This window comes from Urocitellus parryii, chromosome 3, assembly GCF_045843805.1.
Source record: "Urocitellus parryii isolate mUroPar1 chromosome 3, mUroPar1.hap1, whole genome shotgun sequence".
Lineage (NCBI taxonomy): Eukaryota > Metazoa > Chordata > Mammalia > Rodentia > Sciuridae > Urocitellus > Urocitellus parryii.
This window is the reverse complement of record NC_135533.1, coordinates 122422248-122440626: the sequence shown is the minus strand read 5'-3', so window position 1 is coordinate 122440626 and position 18379 is coordinate 122422248. Positions and strand designations below refer to the sequence as shown.

General features: G+C 49.2%; 1 protein-coding gene across 4 annotated transcripts in view; it reads left to right on the top strand.

The window, feature by feature from the left end:
• Positions 1-18379, top strand: part of Ep400 (E1A binding protein p400) — a 94558-nt gene that overhangs the window by 31914 nt on the left and 44265 nt on the right. For all 4 annotated transcript variants that reach the window (XM_026409635.2, XM_026409634.2, XM_026409632.2 and 1 more), the window contains exons 7-17: positions 454-639; positions 2088-2228; positions 2471-2549; positions 3666-3715; positions 4074-4131; positions 5539-5628; positions 13187-13294; positions 14127-14317; positions 14512-14689; positions 16596-16732; positions 18021-18190. In XM_026409635.2, the coding sequence (XP_026265420.2) occupies positions 454-639; positions 2088-2228; positions 2471-2549; positions 3666-3715; positions 4074-4131; positions 5539-5628; positions 13187-13294; positions 14127-14317; positions 14512-14689; positions 16596-16732; positions 18021-18190 (1388 nt within the window). The remainder of the gene's footprint in view (positions 1-453; positions 640-2087; positions 2229-2470; positions 2550-3665; positions 3716-4073; positions 4132-5538; positions 5629-13186; positions 13295-14126; positions 14318-14511; positions 14690-16595; positions 16733-18020; positions 18191-18379) is intronic.

The following is an 18379-nucleotide window of genomic DNA, read 5'->3' as shown; positions in this document are numbered from 1 at the left end:
GTTCCTGACTATTGAAGCAAGTTTCAAGGGCCACAGTGTTTCCCTTGTTAACGCTTTGGTGTGAGCATTGAGTCTTTCCTAGGTTTCTTTTGTTTTGTTTTGTTTTTCCTTTTTTTTTTTTGTTTTGTTTTGTTTTTTTGCAGCTGGGATGGAATGCAGGTCTGGTGCAGCAGACACTCCAGCCCTGGGCCACAGCTCTGCCTAGGCTCTGGTGCTGTGTAGAGATGGTGGGATGCTGCCCCAGTTTTGCCATTTCTCTGTGCTTGCCTGGAGCCATTTTGACCTGTGTCCAAGGCTCGTCTTAGACTCTAGCCTCCTGGAGGTCTCTTTCCCTTCAGTATCTGAGCCATTCACATAGTAGGGTCTTCTCAAGTATTTGGGGTCTGAGTTAATGGAAAACACTTAGTAGTTACATGCCCACCTCTTACCTCCCCTGTACTGCATCCCTTACAGGAAAACCACATCCATCAGCGCGTAGCAGATCTGAGGAAGGAAGGCTTGTGGTCCCTAAGACGACTGCCAAAACTGCAGGAGGCCCCACGTCCCAAGTCGCACTGGGACTACCTGCTGGAGGAGGTGCAGTGGATGGCCACGGACTTTGCCCAGGAGCGGAGGTGGAAGTTGGCTGCTGCTAGGAAGGTGGGTCCACTGGGGTGGCTGTAGTCAGTGGGCCGCCTTAGGCCAATTCCCTGAAGGCTCCTGCTGGTCCTGCATAGGAGAACATTTTGCTCTTGCAGCAAGGTAACTGAGATGGCCTCCTCTGCCTTGAAGGGCCTATCAGAACAGGCGTGTCCTTTGCTGCAGTTCTGGTGTAGAGCTTGGGTGCCTTTTCTGGTTTTGCCTAGTGGTTGGAATTAGTCTGCCTCCAGCACCCCAAATTCTGCAGGTGTCCAGGGTTGATCAGGGAGCCGAGGTGCTGACAGCCTGGAGCAGCAGGCCTTGGTCAATGGGTGGCCAGGTGTACCCTGACCTGCCCACCCTACCCTATGTATCGCTGCCTGGCCTTTTAACACCCCTGGTTTGCATGGCCGCCTGTCAGTTCTTGGGAGACTCTGGAGGTGTGGCTGCTGGCTGTAGAAAAGTGGAGCAGGTGACTGGTATCTGGGACACATGGGCCATCCTCACTGTGTGAGCAGTTGGGGCCTGCTGTCCTGCTGTGTCATGGACCACTCTTCAGGCTGGGCATGGCACTTTTACCCTCCCCTGCTGAGGTCTGAGCTTGATCTTTGCCCCCTGCTCTGTACACATCCCCTCTGGGTTAGGAAGGGCAGGGCTGTTACCAGAGGGGACAGTGGGGCTCTGAGAATAAAAGGCCTCAAGTGTGATCCATGGGTGTTTCAGAAAAATCCCAGATGTCCTATAAATTGTGGAAAATGGTCCTGCACAGGTGGACACTGGCATGGACAGGGTGGGGGACTGGACATGTAGGCGTTGGGGTGAGCATTGGCTGGACAGCATGTGGATGTTGGTGTCTTGGGTGTGCACCCCTCGCTTCCCCTCACTGCCCCTGGGGGTGCAGCTGGCAGGGCAGCAGCTGCTGGAGTACAGCTGGACCATGCAGCACAGCAGCCGTGACCCTGCGCACTCTTGCCAGGAGGTGCTTGCAGCCCGTCAGCAGCGGCCACGCCTATGGTCCCAGCACCGAGGGGTCGAGGCAAGGTGGCAAGCCCCAGGCCAGCTTCAGTGACTTATGAGACCCTGTCTCAAAATATAAAGTAAAAAGGGCTGGGGACGTGGCTCAGTGGTTAAGTGCCCCTGGGTTCAGTCCCCCGTACCAAAATCACAGAGAAAGAAAAGTGTGATTCTGGTTTGTGTGTGGTGAAGGGAAGGCATCGGCCTTGTGCAGCAGGAAAGGGGCTGCAACGCAGTGTATCCTGCGCAGGAGGACATCATTGTGTTGTGTAGAACAGCACTTTCTAGGGAAGCCAGGCAGAAAGTCTGTGGTGGGTTTTGCTTGTACCAGTGTCTCCTGCTGAACTCTGAATGTATAGATGCATCTTGGCAGAAGAGTTTCTTTAAAATGTAGATATTCCTTTGTTCTAGCATGACCTGGGGCAGAAGTTAAACTCTGAACCTTTGTTTGCCAGCTCGTCAGGACTGTGGCTCGCCACCACGAGGAACAGAAGCTTCGGGAGCAGCGAGGGAAGAAAGAGGAGCAGGACAGGCTGAGGCGCATTGCTGCCTCCGCTGCCCGGGAGATTGAGCACTTCTGGTCAAACATCGGACAGGCAAGTTGTGCCCAGGGGAGGTGCCAGCACGCATCCTCTCTCCTAGGATGTAGACATTGGGCAGGGTAGAGCTAGACACAAACCAAGTGGAAAAGCATCAAACTGGATGTTTTACCAAGTGGTGTGAAGTGAGGCTGGACAATTACTTTTATTTATTTATGTGTATAAGTTTTAATGTATTATATACAGAACTTCTGTAACTTAGGTCCTTAATAACTGGCTATTGACTTCTTTGTATTTAGGTTGTAGAAATAAAACTACAAGTAGAATTAGAAGAAAGGAGGAAAAAGGCCTTGAACTTGCAGCAGGTTTCTAGGAAAGGTATGTTGCTCTTGGGAAGCCTTCCCGGGCAGGGCATGGCTCAGTGGAGCAGGCTTGCTCAGCATGGTGAGCCTCGGTTCACCGGCACCCAGGGGGACACCCGGAATGTTGCTTCTGCTGTGCTTTACTCTCCTCCACTGCTCACCCAGCAGCTTTGGGTTGTGGTGGCCTCTTGCAGAGCTGCCCGGGAGGGCTGGTCAGCGACCCCTTCTGCATGTCTAGTCTTCCTGGTTGCTACATTAGTCTTTGTGTAGCTGGTCTAGCTTTTTTTTTTTTTTTTTTTTTCCCCATTTTAAAATTTGTTTTAATTAGTTACACATAGCAGTGGAATGCATTTATGAGTTTCGATATACCATATGTAGATGGGAAATAATTTCTCATTTTTCTGTTTGTACGTGTTATAGAATCACATGGTCATGCAGCCATGCATACACATAAAGTCATGTCTGTTCTGTTCTGTCCTCCCAATCCTTTCCCTCCCCTCCCCTCACTCCCCTCTACCTAATCTAAGGTAACTCCATTCTTCCCTAGTGCCCCCCACACCTCATTGTGAATTAGTATGTGCATATTAGAGAAAACATTTACCCTTTGGTTTTTGGGGATTGGCTTATTTTGCGTGGCATGATATTCTTCAGCTCCATCCATTTAGCTAGTCTAGATTTTTATCTCAGTTCTTTTGAGGTATGTTCATGTGAGCCGGCACCCCAAGTTGGTCAGCACTGCACACTCAGAACTGAGGTCTTGCACCCATTGCTGTGGACAGGGAGATGGATCATCAAGTGTCTGCCAGGCTGTGCCTCTGCGTCATCCTTCCTGCAGACACGCCTGCAGTAGCCGCCCCAGGCATTGGGCACCTCTCATTGGGCACGTGCCAGAACCTGGTTCAGGCTGCATTCACTGTATCTTCTGGCACTTGGGCAGACCCTGGGTGGGCATATGCTTCTCGTTACTGGAAGTGGAGTCCCAGAGGTGACCCCTTGTGAAAGGTCACAGACCTGTGACGGTCTGTCTGGGGTCATAGGAGGGAGGAGTGTAGCTCACACAAATGCAGGCCGAGCGAGGAGCTGGTCTCTCCACAGCTTTGGCCAAAGCTAACCACATCTCTCATCTCCTCAGGGAAGGAGTCAAGAGCTAGGGGATGTGGCACGTTTCCTGAGCACTTCCTGGTAGGTTCTGGTCTGTCACTCTACTGTGTAAGAAGGGACGAAAACAATGAAGAGAACATGGTGTTCTAGTGTGGGGGGCCATTCGTTTCCATTGGGAGGAATTTGTTTGTCATGAATACTATTCCCTTGATTGTAAAAGTCAGCCTGCTTTAAAAACAAACTGGCACTCAGAGCCCTGGTCTCCTGTGAGGAGTCCACTCAGCCACTTGGAAAGGTGCAACTGGTGGGACTTACACCCCACTCCACCTCCGCCCAGGGTCTCCTGCCATCCTTGTGGGCACATGCAGAATAGGCATTTCTTTCTGACTTTCCCTTCTGCAATTCCAGATACCATGTTTGTGATTTTATTCTCTTTCAGGACTCGGGAATATCTGGAAGGAAAAGGAAAGCCAGCACCTCTTTGACTGATGACGAAGGTCTGTCCCTGGCCCTTGGTGCTGCCCGTTGGTGGGCAAGGCTTGCAGTCCATGCTGCCTGGTCCTGTTGAGCTGGTTGGAAGTCCGACTCCCTGCGTTCACCTGGGTGCCTCCTGGTTTGCTGGAGGGTCATGGAGCCCGCGGTGGTGTCTGAGTGTGGGATGTGGCGACCCTCATGCATTTAGAGGGTCTTGGGGCCACTTGCTCAGATGGCACATCTGAGTGCCTGTCTTTGAGGGTGGCCCTGGTGCACTGGGGTGGATGTGTCAGGTTGCGGCCAGGTGTGCCTGCTGCCTTCAGTCCAAGATGACAGTTGCCTGCTGCAGGCTCCTTTGAGGCACACTTGTGGTGTTCAGGCATTAGCACCCACTGAAGAGTGAAATAGGTGTAGCCACCAGGTGTGAGTAAGCTGGGCATTCTGGGACATTGGCTTCTAACCTGTGAGTGGGCAGTCTGAGCAGTGCACCTGTAGTGACAGTGCAGTCTTGTTGGCTTGGTGGCCCAGCTTTGTGAGGTTCTGGAAGTCTGAGGCTCTGGTGTGCATCAGTTGGCAGAAGGGCTCGGCCACATCTTTGGTCCAGTTAGGATCATGTTCTGCTGCAAAGGCAGGAGCAGGTGACCGTGGCTTAGATGACCAAGGTGCCTGGGTACACACCCCAGGTGCTTTCAGGCCTTGCTCCCCCACTGTGTGCCTCTCCAACCCACTCCCTGTCCTAGGGCCAAGCCTCCCTCCAGCAGCTCCACTGGTGGACGGTGGGGAAGTGAGGAAGTGAGGACTGGGGTGGGAGAGGCTTTGAATTGCTTGTGCATTGTGCTCGTAGGATGGAGGCAGGACATACATGGGTGTCCACTGGATGGAGCCTGCTGAGGGCTGCTGTTGAGAGAGAGGGTGCATCACCCTAGCCGGGCCCCAGGGGAGTGGGGTCCATGGTGGAGGGCTTTGCTGCTAGGACATCACCAGCTCTGATTTGCCAGGACGAGAGAGGGTGTGGGCTGTAGTCTGAAGATAGATGGGTGGAGCCCGTCTGAGCTGGTAGCATCAGGGCACAGGAGAGCTGGGAGGGTGTGGGCTGGGCATGGCCTACTCCTCCTGGGGATGGGTTGAGAGCTCAGGGCCAAGCTGTGTGCCCGTGGACCTCTCTGCAGTGGGGCTGGGCAGTCAGTGGGAAGTTGGTGGTACTCCCTGTGGCCTGTCCTGTGAGGAAGCAGGATTTCACTGCCTCTTGAAGGTGGGGGAGAGCATGCTCCCTGCTTACCTCTGCAGCAGGCAGCAGGCCAGGGCTGGCCAGCGGGCTCCAGTGCCCACTCGCAGTTTCTTTAGTAGTAAGGCTGTCAATTCAGTGGGGAATGTTTAGGTACTCCCTGAGAGCCTGGCCTGTCCCTGACCTTTGGTGATGCCCATTTCAGTGGAAGATGAAGAGGAGACCATTGAAGAGGAGGAAGCGCATGAAGGGCTTGTGGACCACCACACAGAGCTGTCCAACTTGGCCAGGGAAGGTAGGCTCTCGGCACTGACTTACGTTGCGTTTATTAGACATCAGATAGGCACGTGATTTTTCAAAACAAAAACAAAAACAAAAACTTTCTTTTTATTTTTTATTGAGGCACAGTGATTTATTCAGGAAAAAAGTACACATTCAAGGGAGGTTAGGTTGCAGGCTGTCTTGAGAGGAAGAAGCCTGTTCTGACAAGAAGCTAATATTTTTTGTGGTGTCGGGAATTGAACCTAGGGCTTTGCACCTGGAAAGCAAGGGCTCCCTGACTGAGCTGTTCCCAGCCGACCTCAAGTGCATTCAGAAATGACACATCAGACACAGGGTAGCAGTATGCAGGTCACATTGCCATAGGCCACCCAGTTCACGAGGACAGTGCTGGTGCCTGCTGGAAGCTACATGTGGTGCTGCTCGCCTCTACTCCTGTCCCACCTGCTGCTGCCTCTGCCCTTCTGGTGGATCGTCCTCTGCTTTCCCTCCCCGTCTGCCACTGTGGCTTCACACACACTGGGCTCGTGCCCCACGATGTTCTGCATGTCAGCAGGGTCACATTCTGTGGGCAGGAGGGCTGCTGGGGTGTTCTCTTCCTTTGTGTGGCACGGAGCACTCTGCCTGGGGAGGGACTGCAGGGCTCTTTGGGCTTGCTCCGCCTGCCGCTCTGCATCTTCTGTGGAATGTGGCTGTTCTGCATGCCACAGTCGGACTCTGCGCAGACTGCCATGAGGTTTTCCTGGGGTGTAGGAGCACGGTTCTTTGGTAGCTGGTGAGGAGCATCTTCTCATGGGGCTTCTCATGGGCTGCCTGGGTCACGTTTTAGTGTGGGGTTTCTTTGCCTTGTTGTCCTGTGCGTGTTCTTTATGTATTCCGGGCACTACTTCTAATTTTCTTTATTTACTTAGTACTTGGGATTGAACCCAGGGTGCTCTGCCACTGAGCTACATGCACCCCTGCCCAGCACTTTTTATTTTGAGTGTTGCTTGGGTGCCAAGCTTGCCTGGAACCTGCTGCGATTCTTCTGCCTCAGTCTCCCAGGTCCTGAGAAGCAGGCATACACTTGATCCCATGTTCAGCAGCTTGGCTGAACTCTCTCCCTGGTCTCTGCAGAGCGGAACGGGTAGAGTCATGCCTATTTGTGCAGATCTGTTTGTTGCTGCCCAGCTGGGATGGTGTCAGGCTGTCTGTTCTCCCCTGGCGTCTCCCTGGTGGTTTTGCAGCTGGAGTGTAGGGCCTGTCTTGGTGTGAGCTCTGCTCTTTGCTGCTGCTGTGGGAGGGTGTGAGGATGGCTTTCCTAGGCTGCTCTTGGGCCCACACGTGGGACTGAGGCAGGGCCTTTACCAGCTGTGTGCCCTTCTGTCACTCATGGGCCTCGTGCTTCCTGCACGCTTGTCCTTGAAGGCCTCGGTTGGTGGCGTCTTGCCTGAGGTCAGTCATGGTGGGCTGCTTTCACGTGTGGCCGCACTCTGAAGCCCCTTGTGTCTGCTGCTCGACTTCTTGCTCGGGCTCTGTTCAGCACCTGTGCCGCTGTGCACAGAGTACACAAGCTGGCCGTGGACTGCAGGTCAGGTTGTCCTGACCTGGGACGGGACACAGGTGGCTGTGGGACAGTGCAGGGCTCTGTCCCTCTTCCTGGTTAGCTGAGGGCTGCACTGTCTGGGCCTTTGATGGCTTAGTCCAGGTGAGCCCCCTGCTGTTTGTCCTGATGGCCCTTCCCATTTCCTTGAGCACTCAGCCCAGGTTTGTCTGTGTCCTTGTCTTTTTTACCTTGAGTCTGTATCTTGTCTTCTGTTTTGCCATTTTCTGCTCTTACTATTTCTTCTTTTGCTCTCTTTTTTAATTACTGGATCGTGACCCTAGGGTGTCCTCCAGCCCTCCTCTGCCTTATTTTTCTAGTCTCCTGGCAGGCCTGGGACTTGTGATCCCCTGCCTCTGCCTCCGCCTCCGGAGCAGCTGGGATCACAGGTGTGCCACATGCCCGACTCCTCTGTATTTTGTTTTTGCTCTTGTGTTCTTATTTCTGGAGGTGGATCATTAACTCGTCCATTTTCATCACCTCCTTAACGTAAACATTAAAAGACCTAATTTCTGGTCTTACTCAGTATGAGTGTTTTCGGATTTCCCGTGTGTATGTGTATATTATCCTGTGGCTCACACACGCGCCTCTCTTAATTTCTGGACCCACCCTGGGGGTGGCCACGTGGTTCTTCATCTGAACTGACTGCACTGGCAGGATGGCACGTCCCTATCATCTGCACTCGGTGTTGGTGGATTTTCCAGGGACCAGTGCCGCATGCCCCCATTCCCCTCACCAGGACACAGGCAGAGCTGTGGTGCAGTGCTGCAGGTGGCCCTGTGTGTGGCCTGCTGATGGCGGGATCTGCTCTTCAGTGTCCTTAGTGGTCATATTTGTCCCCTTGATCTGCAGATTGAGTCACTTCTTGTCATGATACTGGGCACACGTTTCTCCTCTTCTTTTCTATTTCATAACTGTTTTAAGCTCTACTTAGCCAATGGCCGACCCGGCCACTGAATTTTAAATTTCTGCTAGCACAGTTGTTTGCAGACACTGTTTTTCCTTGGTGGCTCTGGGGTGGACCCAGGGCCTGTGCGTGTGGCCAGCGCCTGCCACTGAGTGGCACCCCGACCCCCCCACCTTTGTTCACATCTTCCTTGTCTATTATTTCTTTAAACATGACTTCACAGCCTGTACCTGGTGATTCTGTGTGTGGATTTTTTTTTTTGACAGAGGATTAATATTTTTAATATAAGCATTTACAAATCAAAAAGGAAAAGTCAAATAGCAATAGAATATATTTTTTAAATTTCTTATTCTAATTTGTTATATAAATGATAGCAGAATGCATTACAATTCATATTATACATATAGAACACAATTTTCCATATTTCTGGTTGTATACAAAGTATATTCACGCCATTCGTGTCTTCATACATGTACTCAGGGTAATGATGTCCATCTCATTCCACCATCTTTTTTGCCCCCTTTCCCCCTTCCTTCCCCTCCCACCCCTCTGCCCTATCTAGAGTCCGTCTAATCCTCCCTTGTCCCCCTCCAAACCCCACTATGAATCAGCCTCCTTATATCAGAGAAAATATTCAGCATTTGTTTTTTTGGGATTGGCTAACTTCACTTAGCATTATATTCTCCAACTCCATCCATGTACCTGCAAATGCCATTACTGAGTAATGTTCCATTGTGTATCTATACCACATTTTCTTTATCCATTAATCTACTGAAGGGCATCTAGGTTGTCCACAGTTTAGCTATTGTGAATTGTGCTGCAATAAACATTGATATGGCTGTGTCTTTGTAGTATTCTGTTTTTAGTCCTTTGGGTATTGACCAAGGAGTGGATCAAATGTTGGTTCCATTCCCAATTTTCCAAGGAATCTCCATACTGCTTTCCATATTGGCTACACCATTTTGCAGTCCCACCAGCAGTATATGAGTGTGCCTTTTTCCCCACATCCTTGCCAACACTTATTGTTGTTTGTATTCATAATAGCTGCCATTTTGACTGGAGTGAGATGAAATCTTAGAGTAGTTTTCATTAGCATTTCTCTAATTGTTAAAGATGTTGAAAATTTTTTCATATATTTGTTGATTGATTGTCTCTTCATTTCTTTGGCCCATTTATTGATTTTTTTTTTTTTTTTTTTTTTTTTTTTGCTGTTTAGCTGTTTGAGTTCTTTATATATCTAGAGATTGGTACTCTCTCTGATGTGCAAGTGGTAAAAATTTGCTCCCCAGCTGTAGGCTCTCTATTCACCTCACCAATTTTTACTTTTCCTGAGAAGAAGCTTTTTAGTTTGAATCTATACCATTTATTAATTCTTGATTTTAATTCTCATGCTATAAGAGTCTTATTAAGGAAGTAGGGGCCTAATCCGATATGATGGAGATGTGGGCCTAATTTTTCTTCTATTAGACGCAGATTCTCTAGTTTAATTCCTAGGTATTCTGGGTCTCTTTATTTTTTTCAAATGATTTTCATGACTGTTTTTTTTATTTCTATAAGGAATGCCATTGGGATTTTGATCGGAATTGCATTAAATCTGTATAATGCTTTTGATACTATGGTCATTTTGACAATATTAATTCTGCCTATCCAAGAACACCGGAGATCTTCCCATCTTCTAAGGTCTTCTTTAATTTCTTTAGTGTTTTGTAGTTTTTGTTGTAAAGGTCTTTCACCTCCTTTGTTAGGTTGATTCCCAAGTATTTTATTTTTTTCAAGGCTATTGTAAATGGGGTAGTTTTCTTATTTCCCTTTCAGAGGATTTGTCACTGATACACAGAAATGTCTTTGATTTATGGTGTTAATTTTATATCCTGCTACTTTGCTGAATTCATTTACTAGTTCTATACTGGTGGAATTTTTTGGGTCTTCTAGGTATAAAATCACATTGTCAGCAAATAGTGCTAATTTGAGTTCTTCTTTTCCTATCTGTTTTCCTTTAATTTCTTTCATCTGTCTAATTGCTCTGGCCACTGTTTCAAGAACTATGTTAAATAGAAGTGGTGAAAGAGGGCATCCCTGTCTTGTTCCAGTTTTTAGAGGGAATCTTTTCAATTTTTTCCATTTAGAATGAGGTTGGCCTGGGGCTTAGCATAGATAGCTTTTACAATGTTGAGGTATGTTCCTGATATCACTAGTTTTTCTAGTCTTTTGAATATGAAGGGGTGCTGTATTTTGTTGATTGCTTTTTCTATGTCTCTTGAGATGATCATGTGGTTCTTATTTTTAATATTGATGTGATGAATTACATTTATTGATTTGCATATGTTGAACCAACCTGTTCATCCCTGGGATGAACCCCACTTGATTGTGGTGCACTATCTTTTTGATATGTTTTTGTATTTGATTTGCCAGAATTTTATTGAGAACTTTTGCATCTATGTTCATTGGAGATATTGGTGTGAGGTTTTCTTTCTTTGAAGTGTCTTTGTCTGCTTTGGAATTAGGGTGATATTGGCTTCATAGAATGAGTTTGGAAGTGCTCTCTCTTTTTCTATTTCCTGAAATACATTGAAGAGTATTGGTGTTAGTTCTTCTTTAAAGGTCTTGTAGAACTTGGCTGTGTATTCATCTGCTCCCAGGCTTTTCTTGGTTGGAAGGCTTCTGATGGCACCTTTTATTTCATCACTTGAAATTGATCTGTTTAAATTGTGTATATCATCCTGATTCAATTGGGCAAATCATATGTCTCTAGAAATTTGTCAATGCCTTTGATATTTTCTATTTTATTGGAGTCCAAGTTTTCAAAATAATTTCTAATTATCTTCTGTATTTCTATTTTGTCTGTTGTGATATTTCCTTTTTCATCACTTATGTTAGTAATTTGAGTTTTCTCTCCTGCTCTTCATCAGCATGGCTAAGAGTTTGTTAATTTATTTTCAAAGAACCAACTTTTTGTTTTGTCAACTTTTTCAGTTGTTTCTTTTGTTTCAATTTCATGGAGTTCAGTGCTGATTTTAATTATTTCCTATCTTCTACTGCTTTTGGAGTTAATTTGTTCTTCTTTTTCTAGGGCTTTAAGATGTAATGTTAAGTCATTTTTCTTCTTTTGAGGAATGAGCTCCATGCAGTGAACTTTCCTCTTAGTACTGTCTTCCCAATGTTCCAGAGATTTTGATAGGATGTATCTATGTTCTTTTTACCTCTAAGAATATTTTAATCTCCTCCTTGATGTCATTCCAGTGCCATGGATAATTTAAATCATAAATGGAGGGACTCAAGGAGACTCCTGCCTTACCATCTCAGCTGGGTGCCGCAGTCTCGCTGGGCACAAATCACGAGCCACTGAAGCAGGAACAAACTTTATTTCCAAACTAAACCAGCACACTCCCTGGGAACTCTCCCGAACACCACCCAGGAACACGCCACACTCCAACCAGAACTCCCTCCTCTGGCACTTCCCCAACCAATGGGAACTCCAAAGTAGCAGGCCAAGGTGGACCACAGGGGTCTAATATACAATTGAATACACAGCTTAACATAATCATCATCATCTCAATGGCTCGCTGGCATCACCTGTCAACCACGAGTCATTCCGACTCAGCTGTGGCTCTCAGCAGATGGACAAGGCTGCAGTGGGTCCCGGGCACTTGGTGTGGCCTGTTGTGCTGACTTCACAGCTGGTCAGTATGCAGTATGCACGCAGAGGTCGCCTGCCCTGAGCATCTTGGTCTCCTAAGTTAGATAGCGGCGTATGGCGCTTTGAACACAAACCTGGGTCCAGGCTTCTAGTCCTTCTATGGGAAACATGAGATGATCTCAAGGGGCTCAAGTGTTAAAGCTCTTCAACTTCCTATGTTGGTGTCTAGAAGAGACCACTCTCTCCCACTCCGAATTGCTCAGGGTCTGTTGACGTATTTCCGCAGTGATGTGGTTTTGAGATGGTTGCAGATTTGGACTGCTGGCTGTGTGCTGCTGGTTTCTAGGTGTGCCCCTGAGCCTGCCCTGTTGTGTATTTTTTGTGTAAATTATCTTCAAGTCCTTTGCCAGGCAATTGTACTTTTATTGTGGTGATTTCTTTCAAGCCATTAGGGTGAGTGCATAGAAGCTTTGACCTTTTGCCATGCTTTTTGAACTTTTTCCTGTAATATTTTTATTTGACTCTTAGTGTTTTAATTTATCATAATCATCTGCTGTTTTACACCAATGGCATTATTTTTTCCTTGTGCTGAGTATTGAACCTAGGGCCTCACACATGCTAGGCAAGTGCTCTTGGCTGAGCTACACCCCAACCCTTTTTTAAATTTTGAGGCAGGATTGTGTTAAGTTTCTTGGGCTGGTCTCGAATGTATAATCCTCTTGTCTCAGCCTCCTGTCTAGCTGGGATTATTGGAGTGCACCTCCATGCCTAGCTACTTTTTAAAAAATATATATTTTTTAGTTGTAGTTTGAAATAATACCTTTATTTTATTTATTTTTATGTGATACTGAGGATCAAACCTAGAACCTCACACGTGCTAGGCAAGGGCTCTGCCACTGAGCCACAACCCAGCCCCCCCCCCCAGCTACTTTTTTTTGTGTGTGTTACCATACATTTATCAGATGATTTCAGATAAAAAGTTTTGTTCTTTTATGAATGAAAATTGTTTCTCATTGTATTTCAAAGATCTCATTCTACTTTGAAGAAAATATTTAGACCTGTGTCAGTAATGGCAACCCTCTTAGTTTTTAGAAAAAAATAAGTGTGCTTTTAGAAATTGCAGGTTTTGGATATCCCTAATCTGAAAATCCAAAATCTGAAATGCTTTGAAATACAAAAATTTTCAAGCATCAAGAAAATAATGCTTAGAATGTTTTGGATTTTGGAACATTTTGGGCTTTAGATTTTCTGATTAAGGAATGCTCAAGATATTTGAAAATCTGCACATTAGACATCAGAGACACTTGTGGTCCCAGGCACAACAGGTGACACAGACACAGCCTCTGCTGCTGTGCAGGCATTCTCCACAGCAGAGAGGGCGCATCTCCTGCCTGCTGACCCTCGGGCGAGTGGTGTGACTGACGATCTTCTTCCTATATTCTTCCCAGCTGAGCTGCCCCTGATGGATTTGATGAAGTTGTATGAAGGTGCCTTTTTGCCAAATTTCCAGTGGCCCCAACCTGACCCCGAGTGTGACGAGACGAGCGGAGAGGAGGGTAGGTCTCAGGCGTGGCAGGAGCTGGGCCCAGCAGCTAGACCCGGAGCCCCCTACCAGAAGGCTTGAAGCTGACCTAAAAGCATTGCTTCACCTTTCTTTTAGTCAAATGTATTTACTGTTTAACGTTTTACTGAGTGAACTTTAAATTCTGTGCTTTTTACTGATTAACTAGTCACGGGATCTTGGGGGGGTTCCTTTTAGTTTATAGGGCTTGTCATTTTATGAACTTAGGTTTTTATCATATTTATCCAAGCTGTTCTGTGTTGGTATAACATGTTTCAAGTAGTTTTAGTTTTTATTAATAAATATTCCTGATAAATACCCAGAATACTCCAAAAATGTCTCCCTGTCCTGTTTTCATTCCACTTAGACATAGGCAGGGGTGAGGCCGTGAGAGACCAAGACAGGTGCCTGAAGGTCCCTGAGGAGCTCAGGCCCTTTAGGACCTTGGGGTCTGGGGTGGGCCGCCTCCTGGTTCCTGATTGGGAGACATCCTGACTTATGCTTTCCTGGCCCTGGGCCGGGGATTTACCATAAGCCTTCCTATGACACTGGTGGCCAGTCGATACAGAGAACTCCTTCAAACGCCCAGCAGTGTGGGCCAGTCACACTCCAGAACTTCTCAGAAGGGTCCTGAGTGTGGCACTTCACAGCATTGTCCACTGTGGCTCAGACAGTTTTGCAGATCATAGGGTGGGTCACAGACGAGAAGACCACTGCCCAGTACTGTATCTCAGGTGTCTCCTCCCTGTTCTCCCTCCTTCTTTTTAACACCAAGGCTTGTAACAGGCACAGCAGCTGCTCCACCCACCTGTTTCTTCTTGTTCCAGATGCTGACGACTGTCCCAGTGACAGGGAGAGCCGCAGGGACTTGGTTCTCATAGACTCCCTCTTCATCATGGATCAGTTCAAAGCTACAGAGAGGGTGAACGTGGGGAAGCCCAACACCAAGGACATCGCAGAAGTCACTGCTGTGGCTGAGGCTGTGCTGCCCAAGGGCAGCGCCCGGGTCACCACCACGGTGAGGCGCTGGGGGTGAGCGGCTTCCAGACCTGCTCTAATCTGGCCACTCGTGCTGCTGGAGAGGCAGTCCTCTCTCTCCGTGTCCCATGGATGTCTGCTCCCACCAGTTTGCCGCAACCACTTTGATTGCCGTGTGAGGAAGGTCTGATGACAGTTCTCACAGGCGGGCATCCTCTACTGTCATTGTCACAGGTGAAGTTCAGCGCGCCCTCCTTGTTGTACGGTGCCCTGCGAGATTATCAGAAGATCGGCCTGGACTGGCTGGCCAAGCTGTACCGGAAGAACCTCAACGGCATCCTGGCGGACGAGGCCGGGCTGGGCAAGGCAGTGCAGGTCATCGCTTTCTTTGCTCATCTCGCTTGTAACGAAGGTGAGTGCCTGCCGTTCCCGGTGAGCAGGCCAGGTCTGCCAGACTGAACCGTGGGAATGCCTGGGCACGGCCTTTGTTCCTTTGGGACTGGGGATTGAACCCAGGTGCTCTATGCTGAGCCACACCCAGTCTTTTCCCTTCTGTATTTGGAGACTGGGTCTTGCTAAGATGCCCGGGCTGGCCTGAGAGTTGCCATCTCTGCCTCAGCCTCCTGATAGCTGGGATTGCAGGCCTGCACTACCATACCTGGCTCATGATCAGTTTTTAAGTACATAAAAGTGCTTCAGCTTCTGCTCTTCTAATTTTCTTCCATTAATTTGTTTCTGTTTTTTGACCCAATATTATGCGATTCATTTATTTATTCATTTATTTTTTTGTACCAGGGATTGAACTCAGGAGCACTCGACCACAAGCTACATCCCCAGCCCTGTTTTTTATTAGAGACAGGGTCTCACTGAGTTGCTCAGGGCCTTGCTTTTGCTGAGGCTGGCTTTGAACTTGCTCGCTTCTGCAGGTCACTGAAGCCTTGGGTGGTGGGCAGTGACTGTGGTAAAGACTGGAGGTCATCTGTCTCATCTGTCCTTGGAGGGCACAGGCAGGGGAGGCAGAAGGGCTGGGCCAGCCTTGGGGCTATAAGGCCTGTGTGTGCTCATGTGGCTCTGCCTCACGCCAGGTCTGTTCAGTGTTGGCCCTGTGTTGGGGGAGGTGGGCTCTGGGCTGCTCTGCTGGTGGCTGCAGAGGCTGGAAGGGGCAGGGTGCACTTCACTGAGAGGTGGCAGCTGGGCCAGGAGGGTGCAGATCTGCAGGTGTTGGGAGGAGGAGCTCGGAGTGTGTGTCGCCTGCTCTAACTCTGCTGGCGTAGATCTCGGGGGTCTCTCACTTGGGGCAGGAATGTTGCTGTCTCTCGGCTGCTGCTCCTGGACAGCAGGACGCACCCAGAGCAGTGTGCATTCCTCAAGTTTTCCATCAGGACTGCTGATCAGCCCACAGAGTTGGTCCCAGGCTCAGCACCCAGAGGGCACAGGGTTTCTCTTGCTTTCCAGGGAGAGGAGGTGTCCCTGGTCTGCTTACTTCCCTCCCTGATGCGGACCACGGGCAAAGTGGCAAGTGTCCTGTCCAATGGCCACCTTGGCAGACGTGTGTGGGCACAGCCATGTTTTCCTCCCAGGTGGCCACATGTCGAGTGTCCTGTTTGGTACCGGGTGTGCCGGCCCTGGGGTAGCCTTCCCACGAGGGGCTCTACTCTGCAGAGTTGCCGCCCTCTGGTGTTCTGTTCTCCGTGCATTCCTGTTTCTACTGAGGCCCGTTTTCCCCTGGCGATTTGTCATTGTTTCGTGCCTCCCTAGTAGTGGCTGTAGACATAACGTATTTTTTGAAGTCTGCCATTCTGTTTTTTAACTTGATTTGTGTTTCAGTTACTGTGTGGAATTTGAATTTGCTGTGTCTGTGTTACACTGAGTAGCTTTAGATCCTTAATTTTCCCACTACCTACTTGGGTGGCTTGGGTGTGCTGTGGCTAGGGATCAGTGTCCGTGAGGAGCAGATCTGTCCATCATGTTGCCAAAGCAACATGGGCCTGTGCTGCCAGATGCCTGCTGCTCTGGGGAGGGCATGGCCTGTTCTCTTGCTCCCGCCTGTGGTTCTCGGGGGCAGTTCCTCCTGCAGTGGGGTCTCCGTGGTATGTACCCACCTGGGTTCTCACTACTCTGTCTTCAGCAGTGCTCCTTAGGGGCCTGCGCAGTCCGGGATATTGGCACTAGGGAGGGCAGCGTGCCTTCCCCTTCATGGCTGGTGTCCTCCCATGCGGGTCCATTTGGCACCTACTTTGTCAGTTCTCTGCTCAAAGCCATCGCAGTGAACCTGGAGTTGACATGTTATTTTAAAGTGATTCTGGTTTCTTTTGTAGGTAACTGGGGCCCCCATCTTGTTGTCGTGAGAAGTTGTAACATACTCAAGTGGGAACTTGAGCTGAAACGCTGGTGTCCTGGGCTCAAAACCCTCTCCTACGTTGGCAGCCACAGAGAACTCAAAGCAAAGAGACAGGTACCTCTCTCTCCGAAATAAAACTGAATGTAGAACCAGCTTAATTTTCGTAGAAGACATTTCAGAATGCGAAGTCATGCTTCCTAACGCATGTTGAGTCTGCCCTTTGCAGGCACACCATGTTTCCTTCTAGGCTGTGGTGCTCTGCCTTAGGCCCACGCTGAGTGTCGCTAGCCTGGGTGAGAGGTCGTGACGCATCCTGAGTTCAGGGTCACAGACGTACAGGGGCATCTCCAGGGCAGCGTTCCTGGAAAGGTTCACAACTCACAGGGCAGCTTCCCACCCTCCTCCCCACTGCGGTTCCCCGGCCCTCAGCCCAGTGTGCGCTAACCTCAGGTTTCATTGCGTCTCCAGTTCTGGCTCACTGGGGACGGACTGTGTGGAGTGGGGGCCCGTGTGCTGCCTGTCAGTCTCTACCCGTGCCAGAGGCCACATACTTGTCCTCCACACACAGGCCTTCCTTCCTGAGGATCAGGAGGCAGGAGTATGAGGCCAGGACATTCGTGGTCCCTGTTCTGTGCAGGCCTAGCATTGGCTGACCAGATGGCGCCTCATTTATGAGTCCTTGTGTGGGGCAGGCAGAAGCATCAGCTGTTCACTACAGCCTTGGTCAGGGTCCCACCTGCCCATGAGGGTAGAGAAGGCCCCTCCTTTTATATTCCTAATAAGCAGGTGTTCAGCTTATTAGGAATTTTGGAGGGGCCACATTCAAACCAAAACTTTGTATGTAGTTACTAACTTGCTTTTAAAAAGCTTCATACAGCGGTCAGCTGCCAGCAGGTATCCACATTCTCTGAACACGGTTTTTACTTGTTCAGATTATCCACTACAGACACTGCCCGCCTTCAGGGTCCCCTTTGGCAATTTCCTTTGGGTTTTTCTTTTCCTTCCGGTACTAGGGATTGAACTCAAGAGCATTCAACTACTAAGCCACATCCCCAGTCCTATTTTATGTTTTATTTAGAGATGGGGCATTTAAGTTACTGAGGCTGGCTTTGAATTCACGATCCTCCTGTCTCAGCCTCCCGAGCAGCTAGGATTATGGGGTGTGTGCCACTGTGCCCGGCTAATCTCTATATTTTCCAAATGGCAGTTGTCACTGCTTCCAAGGCATTTTGATCTGTCAACAAATGAGCTTTAGCTTGGAGGAAAAGGTGAGCAGGCCAGCGCAGCCAGTCATGTGCAGGAGCAGGTTGCCAGGCGGCTCCGTGGGGCTGCTCTCGGTGTGTGGCCTGCCTTCGGGGCGCGGGGCAGGCCTGGTGGGAAGGTGGCGCTCTCTCTGCTGCAGGAGTGGGCCGAGCCCAACAGCTTCCACATCTGCATCACGTCCTACAAGCAGTTCTTCAGAGGCTACCCTGCCTTCTCACGAGTGCGCTGGAAGTGCCTTGTCATCGACGAGATGCAGCGTGTGAAGGGCCTGACTGAGCGGCACTGGGAGGCCGTTTTCACCCTGCAGAGGTCTGCTGCCACTCCAGGGCTGGTGCAACCCACTGTCCTGAGGGCTTTGTAGCTGTTCTTGTTACCTGTGGACTCTTTTGGAGGACACAGGTTGTTGCAGACATGGGGGGCTGTCTTAGTCCAGGGAGTCGCCCTTTACCTTTATCAGGGCCTGGGCAGGGGAGGCTACTGACCTTGTTGGCTCAGCCC